The sequence below is a fragment of the Symphodus melops genome (assembly GCF_947650265.1).
Source record: "Symphodus melops genome assembly, chromosome: 19".
Classification (NCBI taxonomy): domain Eukaryota; kingdom Metazoa; phylum Chordata; class Actinopteri; order Labriformes; family Labridae; genus Symphodus; species Symphodus melops.
Window position 1 is genome coordinate 15,905,516 of NC_136709.1, and position 13,255 is coordinate 15,918,770.

Sequence of the window (13,255 nt, forward strand, 5' to 3'; positions counted from 1 at the left end):
TCGGTGGGATTCATACCCTCCAGGAATAGCACGTTTTTAATTATATATCGTTTTGTGGCTAATGAACACTCATGGCCCTGAGCACATAACTGCCTCACTGTGAACACTATAATACATGTTTATTCTTGCAGACTACATGTCCCATGATTTCATGCCGAGACTTGTCGAAATGTAGTTCATGTAGACTTAGCTTGAAATATTCAAAATAAATATAAATAAAAAACAAAAAAACAAACAAAAACAAAACAGCGCTATTATAGAGCGGAAGTTAATTACTTAAATAAAATAAAGCCATACTCGTCATGGTTCATAATAATAACAATAATATGCTTTATTTGTATAGCACCTTTCATACAGGTATGAAGCTCAAAGTACTTTCTTGCTAAATAAAATTAGCATAAAACACAAAACAAAAAAATTGCATAATATACATAAAACAGCAGTGACCATAGTAAAATCAAATTTAAAAATATAAATAATAAAAGGCATTAAAAAAAATCAGCGTCATCTTCAGCCGTTCACTAGGTTGAAAAAAGTTATGATATTATCCACAAGTGAGTGGCTATTTCACGCAATGCCAACCCTTAAAAAAAGTAAATTAATAAAATGTTGTTCAATTCTTTCAGTTTCGAGTAGGTTTGGAAACCCCGAGTGTGATACTACAAGTACCACAATGCATCGCACAGTTATTCTGCCAGGAACAAACATGGCTGCCTACTGTTCACCGACGGCGTTTCTATTTACGTTTCGTTTGTTAACTGTTTTAAGACAGTCGGAGAGAGAAAGCGTCAGAGTCAGCGGCTACACCGAGGTGCAAGTCAATTAAAACTGTTAGTAGTGTCTCGGTAAGTCGACGTGAGTCAGAGTGTCAGTCAGAGTGTCAGATTTTTTTCTATTTTCGCTGAGCTGTCAAGCTGCTCGTCACACTGCCTTTCATTCACCTTTTGTTAGCGTGTTAAACTAGCCACATACGTGACTGTGAGTCCAACGCACAATCATCAGGTAATTGTCGCTATGTTTAGCCCCGTGAAGTCCTCTTATTTCAGAGTCAGTCCGGCCATCGTCAACAGAGAACTCGGGAAGACCAAGATGAGATAGCAAGAGGGCACATCGGCAGAGCTAACACGCGTGTTTTACCTCCCAGCCAAACCGAGAGAAAAATAGAGCACATAACTGACACGGCATGTTTGGGAATCTTTTCGAGGAAGAGGAGGAGGAAGACTTTCCCTCGTCGACCTCCTCCAAGGGCCGAATGACAAAGGGGGGAGCAGCCTCCAGTTCTGAGCCACCTCCGCCTCGGGGTCAAGCAAAGCTGTCGGGCATCAAGAACCAGGGGGGCACATGTTACCTCAACTCTCTGCTCCAGACCCTGCTGTTCACCCCAGAGTTCAGAGGTAGGCAGAGCTTGCATTGCTTCATAGTTTAGTTCATTAGTTTATTGTGTCAGGGACCATGTACAAAAAAAAGAGAGAAGATGCTTTATACCAGATTATAGTTTGCTCATTTCTATTTGCAGTCCCTGGGCAGGTCAACACAGAACACATACATAATACAATACAACAAATACATCCTCATCATATCACAATACACATACGCTAAGACTCCACACAAAGGCTGCATTTGAAATAAATGCAGTTTGCATTGTTAAAGTTAAAATACTGAGTATTAAGAGGAAACGCATGAAGGAGAATAAAATAATGAGCACGTGATTCTTGATGTGTTGTGAAAACGGATGGAAGTCAGTCTGTACTTTTAGTTAATGGGGGATATTGTTCCATTCTTTTGTGGCTTTGTATGAGAAAGAGGACTGACCGTAGGCAGATCCCCCTCTTGGGGACTGTAGTGGGTTCAGATTGATGATGGCATTGTTGAACCAGAAGACATTAATCTACAAGATGTATTTATTTATTGTTTTTAATTTGTTTGCGTCTTTACAGAGGAGCTGTTTAGTTTGGGCTCAGAAGCATTAGGATGTCTGGAAGACAAAGAGAAACCAGAAGCCAAGGTAAGTGGTTTTACTCCACATAAATAATATAACGTCTTCAGTGTTTTTTATGATGTTTTTTTATGATGCATAATGAACTTCTTTCTCTCCTCAGGTCAGAGTGATCCCACTGGAGCTGCAGAGACTGTTTGCCAGCCTGCTGCTGGTGGACCAGCAGAGTGCCTCCACGGCCAGCCTTACTGACAGTTTTGGCTGGAACAGCAGTGAGGTCTGTGTCCATTATCTTTATGAGAGAGCTCAGGTTACCCTTTTCCTTTTCTAGTAAAGGATTTACCTTCCAGTCAAATCAGGACATGCGTGCTAAAATGTACAAATTGGATTTCTAACATGGGTTAGGATCGGTATTTAATGTTGTCTGGAGAGATTCCAGCTGCAGCCATGCAAATAAAAAACACCGACAGAAAATAGGCAGAAACATTCACAGAATTTGCCTCCAGGCGTGTATCACCTCCTTTTCCAGGTCGAGCCCGTACATATAGAGATGTGATTAAACTTGAAGCAGAACTCCAAAACTATTATGATCGAAAGTTTGACTTCAGTACAAACCAAGAGAAATTGCACATGCAAATAAAAATAGACACCGATGCTGAAAAGTGGAGGTATACAATGGGTTGGTTCAAAGTAAACTATGATTAGAAACATACAGCTCGTTTATGATTTTAAAGAGACTCAATAAAGTCTCTTTCTAAATCTAGTTGTACTGTTGTCCCAAAATGCATTTCCCTCAAGAATAATTTAAAAAGGCTCTGGGAATAATTTAATAGAAATAAAACAAGCAGGTGGTGTACTTGTTTTGTTTTTCAACCCTTTTCTGTAAACTTTTACTGATGTGCATCGGTGGAAGTGTTGATAATCTCTGGTTAGTACTGTATGTGGCTTACATGCCTTTCATGATAACAAAAACTATATGCTGTTAAAACAAAAAGTTAGTGTAGAAAAGTATTAGTGCAAAGTATGGAGCGGTCATGTTTTTCCTCATTTGTTCCTGCTGTTCTGTTTTCAGGGAACCAATCAGCACGACGTTCAGGAGCTGAATAGGATTCTGTTCAGTGCGTTGGAGCACTCTCTTGTGGACACCTCCGGTAGTACGTTAATCCACCGGCTGTACCACGGGACCATTGTCAACAGCATCGTCTGCAAAGAGTGTGGTAACGTCAGCCAGAGACAGGTGTGTCCATGTGTGCATGTGATTGTCTGACCCGCTTTAAGTCTGAAGTTACATTATTTTTATCAAATGAAGTCGAGGATGCATGTGTGTCTTTGCCTCCGTTGTTAAGGCTTACTCTTACAGTTCTCAAACAGTTAACATGACACTGTGTTGTCTATGTGTAAATAACATGGATATAAAAACTTAGGATTGAATATGGAACTGTCTTTCTTGGTTTCTCATCACAAGTTGTGGATTTATCTCAAGTTTCATGCCCTGCACGCAAATCACTAGCTAGCTTAAATATTATTGTACTGTGTTAGTGGAAACAATCTTAAAAGCTCTTCAGGCTCAGCTTGCTGCTTGTAAATTACTCCGTCAGCCAACATTTCTGAGACACCAAAGCCATGTCAATTCAGCGCTGCTGAACTGCAGCGAGCCAGCGAACCTCAGCTTCATTTGCTAGCCCAACATGTTGATGATAGCTCAACTCCCGGAAGCCATTTTAATAATCTATGTTTACGTCTTTGTTCTTTAGGAGGACTTCCTGGACCTAACGGTGTGTGTTTGCGGCGTGTCCAGCCTGGAGGAGGCGTTGTGGAACATGTTTGTGGAGGAGGAGATGTTTGAGGGCAACAACCTGTACCGCTGTGCCGGGTGTGACAGGCTGGTCACTGCCGCCAAGGTCAGAACCAGCTACTGCTTCACTGTGTCAACAAACATTTATGATGCAGTCAATATCAGAGCGGATTCACATTCTCCTTTTTGAAAACTTTCCAAGAAACATTTCAGGAGAGGCAAAGGTTCAAACTAGTCAATTAATGATTTTCTTCCATTAAAAATACCTTCACTTGATCTCTTCTGCTTTTTAGTCTGCCAAGCTGAAGAAGCTCCCTCCCTTCATGACCATGTCTCTCCTGAGATTCAGCTTCGACTTCAACAAATGTGAGCGATACAAGGAGACTGGACGCTACAGTTTCCCCCTAACCATAAACCTCCGGCCGTTCTGTGAACAGGTACCTGACCTCTAAACTTAAACTTTCTTTACTTTATCCTGAAAGTATTCAGCATGTTAAGAGAGGTCTTGAAAAGCTTACTATCAATTTGTGTTTCTCCTTACAGGCTGATGGAGAGGACTCTGATTTCACGTATGATCTGTTCTCTGTGATCATCCATAAGGGCGGCTGTTATGGTGGACACTATCATGCTTATATCAGGGACATTGACCAGCTTGGCAAATGGGAGCCGCAGGTGGGTAAAAGATAAGATTATATATCTGTGTTTGATCAAAAAAAGAAACTGTCTGTTGCTTTTTGAAAGACAGATACCTCAGGAGACTTTACCATTTGCTTCATGTATTTAATATAACTGGTCATGTGTAGATTTGCTGACGTTCTTTGACTTGTGTTTCTGTCAGGCATGAAAAGGGTTTCACAAAACCACAACAACTGCATGTCTTTTAAAGGTGTGTGTTGGTTAAGGCAACACGTCTGTGCTTCTTTGTCAGGAGGAGGAGTGCAAACCCAAGACTCAAAAGAAAGTCCAGGAGAAGGTCAAAGAAGCATGTGAGCCAAAGCTACACGAGGATGACCCTTTGTCTGTTCTTACTGCTGTTATTGCCCAGGTATGAGCACTTACACATGACTTTATGTGAGTCTTATTGGTGTGAATGATTTTAGGATACTGAGCCTCAGCCAAAGGTCTTTTTCTGTCACTATGTTAGGTTTTTTTTTATTTTTTTATCTTGAATCATTTAGTATAGATTAGCTGAAGCGTCAAACTCGCCTTTTTCATTGTTGAGTCAGCGTTGATGTCCAAGTGAGGTGTTGTTCCCTTCTTGTACACTAGGAGCCATCAAAGAGTGTCCTGTTGGATCAGCTTGGACAGAAACTCATGGATAAGATCGGTTCATCCTGGAGCAAGAAGTTCAGAAAGCACTATGGTCCTATTGGAAAGGTACGTCTTGTTTTCTGACCCTTGTTTTTTTTGTTTGACTCTTAATTGATGTCTATTTACCTTTTTTGCTCTTTTGTTGTGTAGTTTCTGCAGTCCCACAGTGATGTTTTCATGTTGGTGTCAAGCGGTACTCGAGTGGCTCTGAAGGCCAACCCGCCCAGCCCTGTGACAGAGCCCCCCAGCCCAGCAGAGCAAACCCCTAACTCAGACCCATCATTACCCTCAGACTGTGAAGCTGCTGAGCAGACAGAACTGGAACAGAAGCCAGAGCCTGAACAAGAAGTATTAAAGCAGCAGTCAACATCTAAATTTAAAAAAAAAATACACTGACCTGATTCTGTTTTTTGCGATGATTTTTGTTACGCACTTTGTGTGATCACTTTGATTCCTGTTTCTCATGGTGCTTTCTTCCCGTCTGTCAGCAGGGTAGCCACTGGTTTGACCTGAACGACTCCTCGGTCACCTCCATCAGGGAGTCTGACATAGAGAAGCAGTTCCAAGGCAAAGAGAGCGCATACATGCTGTTCTACAGAAAAACACAGCTGCACAGGCCCAGAGAAGGTAATGGACACCACGTTTGACTTCATCTGTGTGTGAGAGAGAGAGAGAGAGAGAAAGGGACGTCCATTACTGTGGCTGCTGCAGTATGAGCTCGGTGCACGTACTACAAGTATCATTGACATAAAGCCAAATATTCTCATTTTAGTGTCGTATAGCGGACTCCGTTGCCTCGTCAGCGACTTTAGTATCGTTTTTTTTTTTTTTTTTCTTCTGTCACGTCTTGCCTCAGGATAATCCCCCGGTCCTCTCCTGCCTGACAGAAATAGTATAGGAGCAAACAGTATGTGAACAGCCAGGTCAGGAGAATATCTGCAGCAGTCCTCCTGAAATGATCTCGATGTAGAGGAGCGTATTTGAAAACAGCTTAAGCTGTCTTCTATAATGCCAAGTACCACAACCGCCTTCTGCTTCTTATTTAGTCTTCATCATTTTATTCTTTTACATCAGTTTTTAAACTGCTCTGGTTACATTTCTATTTCCTGTTCTATCTTTGTCCCTACGTTGTCACTTTGTTCTCTCAGGATTTGTCTAATTTCATACAGCTCTGTTTATATATTTACAGAAGTTCCTTTTGTTCTATTATTAATGACAAATAACAAAAAAAGGTTTTTTTAATTAAGTTAACGTTGGGAAGTTTGTTAATCTAACATATTTTTCCTATATTCCCAGCCTTGAATAATCCTCAGTACAAAGTCCCTCTTCATCTCGTCCAAATGGCTCAGGAGGAGAACCAAAGGATTCAACAAATACGGTACAGACACAAACACACTCAGCTGTCTGGTTTCATCATATTTAGTGTTTGAGCTCTTTAGTAGTTTCTGACTCACGCATGTTATCATTGAGACGAACCCTAATCAGCAAGGAAAAAAGACACCATTTGTTGTTCTTTAAGGATCATTATGATTATCTCTGTGTTCTGTTACAGTGAGGAGTTTGAAGCCACCAATAACACTGTGGAGCTCCGGCTCCACCTGGCACCCAGTTACAGGCTGGAGAACGGAGCCCTGCAGCCAGTCAGTAAGGAGCAGAATGGGAGCACCACTCTGAGTTTCGACCGCAGAAAGACTGTGGGAGATCTCCGTTTAGCAATTTATCAGGTAACTAAGCACCTAATTAAAAAAATAATAAAAAAAGAAGTTGTGTTGGGTAGTGATGAGGATGGCCGAGAGATGCTACTTTTTGTTTGTGTTTTTGTAGATGCAGGAACTCTGGGAAGGAGACATGGCTCTAACTGTGGCTAAGAGTCTCCCTGCCGGTCTGCACCTCTACAACACTTTAACAGGTGAGACACTTCCATATGAAATACTCTGAAGAGGAAGGAATATATATATATAATATGTAACTATATTCATGTTGTCATTCTGTATTTACAGATGACAGTGTTTCCCTGTACAGCGCAGGCATTTCTACAAACACTGATCTGTTTGTGTGGAATGGCAGAGAGGTGAGAAAAGTTTAAAACACATGTAAGAACATTTCTTGTAGTCTTATCCTAAATCTGATTTTGATTTGTTTCCTGTCATTTCATCTCTGCAGGTGTGTGGTGCAACTGTCCTGACAGGAGCAGAGTGGGAGCCGGTGTTGCTGACTGTGGTCCGTCCCTTTTTCGGGGATGACGGGGATCTGCAGGTGGAGGAAGGGATGGAGTGTGTGGTGGGATCTGGAGGTTTTGAAAGTGGGGGGCCGGGGCTGAAAAGGGAGGCCAGAGGTTTTGCAGGTGCTGTAACACTTGGGGAGGTAAGGGAGGCGCTGGGGGAGCCGAATGAGAGTGTTCTGTGTCAGAAGCACAAGGGAGGGAAGAGAGAAGAACACGGGGCAGGAGAGGGAGGAGGGGCAAGCGGTTGGCGGGTGTTTCCCCCCGATGACATGCAGCGGACATTAAAAGAGCTGTCGCTGAAGGACGGGGACGCGCTGCTGGTGCTGGAGCCTCAGTCCTTCGATTGCAGGTGAAAATCTTCTTCAATGATTGTTCATGTTGTTTTCTTACGGTGGGTGTTTAACTCGCGTCTTCTCGTTCAGCATGTTCACTCTAAACGGAGACGTTGTCACTGTGACTACACCTTCTGACTGCCGCTGGCTCCAGGTGGAGTTTCAACCACAAGGAGGAGAGGGGGAGAAAGAAGAGGAGAGACTCAAGATCAAGGTTCCTGCTACAGGAAATATGGTCAGTAAATGTATTGCTGCTGTTTTTTTTGTTTTTTTTTGTCTGGTGGTCTGTCTTTGTCTTTACGTTGAAGCACATCCATAACTGTAATGTTTCTCTTCCAGCTGCTGTTTGAGGTGAAACAGAGGGCCATAGAGGAGCTGCAGCTACACTCAGGCAAGCACCTCAGTGTGACGCACTGTTGCTTATTTTCCAAAAAGCCTCAATAGATCATCCCAGCCGATATTTAGATAAACGTGTGATAGGCCTGTACTCATTCAGGTTTAGGGAAAAACAATCTGTCTCAACTCAAGGAAACGAGACATATGTGCAAGAAGTGATGAGACATGACCTCGAAAACTCATCCAGTTTTAACTGGCTCTTATTAAATGTAAAAACAAATCCCATTAAAACTAAAATACTTCCACTTGAAGCCAAACAGGTTGAACGGGATGATTGTAATAAAAAAAAAATAAAAAAAACAGAATGCATATTAATAATCTAGTTATTGTCTGACATTTTCTTTTATTGGTGTCCTGTTTCTTTCCCTGGCTGACCAGGTGCACAGTACTGTCTGAGACAGGTGGACAGCACAGGGAAACTCCTTCCTCCAGGTAATGTGTCGTTCTCTATCTGCAGGTGATTTTAATGGTACTGGAAATCCCCCTCATTTTGACAGAATATTAAGCATACCTTCATACTGCCTCCTCATAAATGTTTTAGAGGTAATTCCCCAGCCTGCTTTGTGTCTTTTCATCATCTAACTTTGATGTTGAAAGTTACGAACACGTTCTAAAAGTGCGTTTGTGTTTTTGTACTTGTTTTACCTGACAGTGTGTGAGGAAGTGAGTGTTCGGGATGCAGGGGTGCGACTCATGACCACACTGACTCTCTGTCTGGGAAATGCCCCCAAGGCATCACAGGTGTGTCTTTTTTATTTGAACCTTCAGTGAATCGTTTGTACTCGCAGCCGCGCAGGTGAGAGTGACAGAACCGTTTAAGCACCTTTCCTTTCCTTTTGTTTGTTTTTGGTTTAAACCTGGAGTTAGGAGAGTTGGAAAGGCTTGATTGATGTTGTGTTTTACTCTCTGCTGTACAGCTTTTCTTGCACTTCTCTGTGGACACGGCGCCCTCTGCTGGCATGGAGATGGACATCATTGTGGAGAGCACTTGTACAGTCAAAGAGGTAAGGGAGTCTATGTTACCAGGGGTGTGGCCAGAAATTCTGGGCTCTGTGGAAACAAACATTTCTGGGCCCCCTACACCTTCCACCCCTTTACGGCACCCTTGAATGTTACTGTACTTATTTAGTGAATCATTCAAACAAGCTCATGTCAACAGTTTCTTTGTTTATTGATTGTTATTTGCAGTGTCTGATGGCAATGCTGGATGCTGTCGGACTCGACGGCTGTTGGCACTTGAGGAGGCTCGATTGGTGTGAGGAGGTTGGAGAGGCGCTTATGGATGAGGTAAGCAGCTGCTTATAGTGGGGAAAAATATCTCATCCATCAACCATTTATAGATGTGTTTTTGGTGGTTTGCACTTAATGGTTAGTATTAATTATTAAACTTACTTTCTAAATGTCTTCTTGCACCATCTAAGTTCAACTAATTTCCTTGACTGTGTCGACACTTTCCTATGTATGACGCAACAAAAATGTGGCTATTGTTTGAAATAATCCAATCAGCTTTTGTCAAATCTTCAAAAAGATCTGCCTCTGCAAGTCTGTAGAAAAAAAACGGGTAGTTGAGTTTGATAGATAGCAAAAACATTAATGCACCTCGAAAGGAAAGACTGCTCATCAGACATTTTGGGTTCTTGGGTGTAAGCTGTTATTAAAAGTGAACTTTTCCTCTCAGGATGCTCCTCTGTCAGAGCTGAAGATCAGTAATGGAGACACATTGGTCGTCACACAAGGACAACTTCCTCCAAAGGTACTCAAGTGTTTTGGTTCTCCCTTGAGAAGCGATCACACACGAGAGCTCCCACCTTTTTTTTTGAGCCCGCTTCTATTTCCTTTTCTGTCAGGGCTTCCTCAAGCTATCTGTGTGGCTCTATCTGGATCCCAGAAACAACTCTGCAGATTTTAAATTCACCAACAACGGCCACTCCGAGGAGCAAAGTCTGGAGTTGGTGACTTCGGGTGAAACGTACTCTGCTCCTCTGAGAAGTGTCGGAGAGGTGGAGCTCTCAGACGAGGCCACTCTGGAGGATCTCAAGACTCAGGTAGTGTTTAAAGATTATGTGTAAATAAAAGGAGTAGTTGATTTTTGTTTGCTTTGTGAAGTAATTGTTCAAATCTGGACTACACAGATTGACTTTATTCAAGGTGCAGAGTTCACCCTGAAGTCACTTCGATAACTATATCCTACTTTGTAGTCCAGGCCCCGGGGACAAATACTTAATGTGTTTACATTATGCTGGTTGAGGGGAACTATTTATTCCTTACTTACCATTTCCTCTTTCTCTACTACATCAGGTGTTGACACTTCCAGCACTTCAGCATTTGTGCATGCCAACCACTGCGTTCATGCGTGTGTGGCAGCTTGAGGGACAGAGACTGGCACGTATCCTCCGAGGTCAACAACTCACACTCAGGTAGAAACACCATCGCGTATCAGCGTTTATTCCTTTGTGTCTATTGCTGCCACCAGATCAAGTTTTGAGTCTTGTTTTGGTGTTTTCCCCTAATCAGGAAGTTGAAGCTGGCCAGTGGTGCAGACCTGTGCATGCAACAGCTACTAAAGGAGGAAGATCTTGGGTAAGGTTTGAGATGTCCCCAGTTTTCAGTTTGACACATGTTTAGTATTATCCCTCCATGTGATTGTCCTTGTATTATTTTACAGCTAAGTTTTGTTTTTTTTGTCTTATTTTCCTAAGTCCCAAAGAGGTGTTGCTGAACATTAAAATGGGAATACCAGGGGAGAGGTGTTACTACCCTCCAGAGGAGCTGGTTTGGGATGCATCCCGCGACTCTTCTCCACGCTCTCTACGCACCTGTTTGGCTGCACACTACGGCCTCTCCCCTGACTCGCTTCTGCTGGCCAAATACCAGAAAGACAAACATACCTGGGAAGAAATCTCAAACTGGGTAAAAGGGAAAAGAATACAACTGGCTTGTTGTTAGATGGGAAATCACTTAAGTGTTCTTGTGTGGTTTGCTAACACATGACCACATTATTAGTTAATAATTATATGTTGTGTTTGTATTTCTAGAATCAGCAGGTTTCAAAAAAGAAAAAGAAGAAAAGGGCAGAATCCCTACTTGGAGCACCATTCCACCTTAAAGACGCTGACACAATTGGCATCAAGGTATTCACTTGATGTGGTTGATTTAAAAATCAAAGTTATTTTTTATTTGCTGAAGAAATGTGAAAGAAGTGATTTTATCTCTCCCCAGAATCTCTTGATTGACAACAACAGGGACTTTGTCACCCTGGAGGACGAGCAGCTCCAGCAGATGTTCAGAGCACAGGCAGAGGAATGCAGGAAAGGGTGGGGCTTCTGAACTGTGACACATGCAGCTTCAGGGAAACATGTTGACCAAATATCTTCGGGCTACAGTGATTTAATACTGTAGCTCTGAATCTGTATACAGCATCAACACCATGTCAGAAAGTCCATGTTGTAAAAAGTTTTATTTTTTTCAGAGGGGAGACTGCAAGCTGTGACCGTGTTGGACCGCAGAAGAAGAGTGGGCAGACCAAATCTAGGAAACCAGAGGTAGCGCTGTCGATCAACGTTGGGGTCTTCAGATAGCACCCTGCTTTCATGGGTGCATGGACAAATCAGAACTACCTACAAAAGCTGCCCCCCCCCCCCCCCGCATTTAGAACAATCTACACATGGGAATCTCATGCCATGTCTTTTAACTCTATTTCTCCTTGAATGTTCAAATTTAAATTAACACTTTTCTATCTGCCTGATTTGTTGACAGAAAGAATATAATTTGTGGTAAGTACCAGTCGACTGTCGTTTCCATTACTTCTATGTGATATTACTGCAACTGCCATTTTCCTCCATCTACAATCTTCAAAGTTTTTTTATATTTCAAAGGATATTTAGAGAGGGTGTGGCCTTCGTCGGAGCCAGATATTTTTCACTGAACATAATAGTAACGAATTTACAACCTCATACTCAAAGTATCAGCCCAGAGAACACACAATTTTACTTTGAGGGCTTTTAAGGGTTAGTAGTTTATAAACTGACAACGTCTTCTAAAAGGAGTCTCTTTCATAGATACTGTTCTATAGCAATCAACTTGTAGCCTCTTAAATTTTGAGCTATCTAACAAGTCATCACAACAACTCGTCATTGGAACAAAACGGTTGTTACCTTGATCATGTTTTTGGCGTGTTTAGGGTTGATCAAGGAGAGGAGAGTTTCGCCTTAACGTGGAGAAGCTTTCGAGCTGCTGTGTCCTCTCTACCTCACTCTCTACCTCTCTGACTCTACCTCCGCTGCCCGCTCACTTTTAACCCCACCATGGTCTTACTTTCCTTCATCATTTTCATTTCCTGTCCTCGAACAGTTCGAGCCCCTGATCTGTTAGGGTGAACTACAGTGCGCACAGTGCGATAAATGGTTATGGCATCTGCCTTTGTTTACTTCCATTTATAAACGGTCTCTTATAAATGATTAACTTAGTAAGTGGAGACACCACTGTATGAATTATCCTCCTTTATTACGCAACAGTTTGTATCCCAGAGTTTTTCTTTTGGGACAAGAGATGTTTAATTTGCATGCACTATATTTGAACTTCAGGGAAGTAAAATGATCCTTCTAGGTAATTCAAATCTTGTGGAGGTAGTCTCAATAATTTCCTTATTGATTGGAGGATTTGTTCAATATTATAATCTGGCCTTGATGAGTGCCAATTATTTTTTTGTGTGTTTTCTTATTAGCCTTGTTTTTGTACAACATGAGTACAGTGATGTTTAATTTTGTATTATATTGTATTAATAACTAGTGTTGATTACACCTTTGGGTTATTTGTCAGGACTCATCTACTGTGTAATGACTGAGAATATCTGATATCTGCAGGAATTGTTATCAACAATAAAAGTATCAAGTGGTGATTTGTAGAATATAGTTCTATTTCTACTTTATTTTTTTCTTCCCATGGAGGAAATTGGTAAACTTGCCAATCTCCTACCATCCTACTTGTATGAGATCCAACATTTACAGCCGTTGTCAATATTAATTTGTGCATCAGTAATTAAAATGTACTTTTTATATAATTATCAATCATATAATTAGCCTTGGTTAATAGTGAACAGCAAACGGGACCAAGACTTACATTTTATATTTAAACCAGAAAGAATATTTGTGTTCAAAATCAGGTTTTTATCAAACAGAATTTAAAAAAAAAAAATACTCGTTTGATATTGAATTTCCCTCGGGATCAGTAAAGTATCCATCTATTGCTTTGAAAAATGTTCT

At 41.6% G+C, this 13,255-nt stretch overlaps 1 protein-coding gene across 2 annotated transcripts; it reads left to right on the forward strand.

Annotated features, from left to right (window-relative positions):
• Positions 1 to 667: 667 nt before the first annotated feature.
• Positions 668 to 12,900, forward strand: usp40 (ubiquitin specific peptidase 40). 2 transcript variants are annotated; one of them, XM_079369189.1, is made up of 30 exons: positions 668 to 1,394; positions 1,938 to 2,005; positions 2,100 to 2,213; positions 3,009 to 3,173; positions 3,691 to 3,837; positions 4,025 to 4,168; positions 4,275 to 4,403; positions 4,660 to 4,776; positions 5,001 to 5,108; positions 5,193 to 5,390; positions 5,531 to 5,669; positions 6,339 to 6,420; positions 6,595 to 6,766; positions 6,867 to 6,951; positions 7,043 to 7,113; positions 7,206 to 7,615; positions 7,689 to 7,833; positions 7,938 to 7,989; positions 8,373 to 8,426; positions 8,647 to 8,735; positions 8,912 to 8,998; positions 9,183 to 9,281; positions 9,673 to 9,747; positions 9,842 to 10,039; positions 10,293 to 10,411; positions 10,509 to 10,574; positions 10,694 to 10,904; positions 11,030 to 11,125; positions 11,214 to 11,308; positions 11,464 to 12,900. In XM_079369189.1, exons 1-30 carry the CDS (start codon positions 1,184 to 1,186, stop codon positions 11,570 to 11,572), a joined length of 3,855 nt encoding a protein of 1,284 aa, XP_079225315.1. In that variant the 5' UTR covers positions 668 to 1,183; the 3' UTR covers positions 11,573 to 12,900. The 2 variants fall into 2 exon arrangements, with proteins under 2 accessions (XP_079225315.1, XP_079225316.1); XM_079369190.1 differs by having other exon boundaries at positions 5,534 to 5,669.
• Positions 12,901 to 13,255: the final 355 nt, after the last annotated feature.

Coding starts and splice junctions, on each gene's coding strand:
- usp40 (XM_079369189.1), top strand. CDS start 1,184: ATGTTTGGGAATCTTTTCGAGGAAGAGGAGGAGGAAGACTTTCCCTCG. Junction 4,777..5,000: donor TTACTGCTGTTATTGCCCAG/GTATGAGCACTT, acceptor CTTGTACACTAG/GAGCCATCAAAGAGTGTCCT. Junction 11,126..11,213: donor CTGACACAATTGGCATCAAG/GTATTCACTTGA, acceptor ATCTCTCCCCAG/AATCTCTTGATTGACAACAA.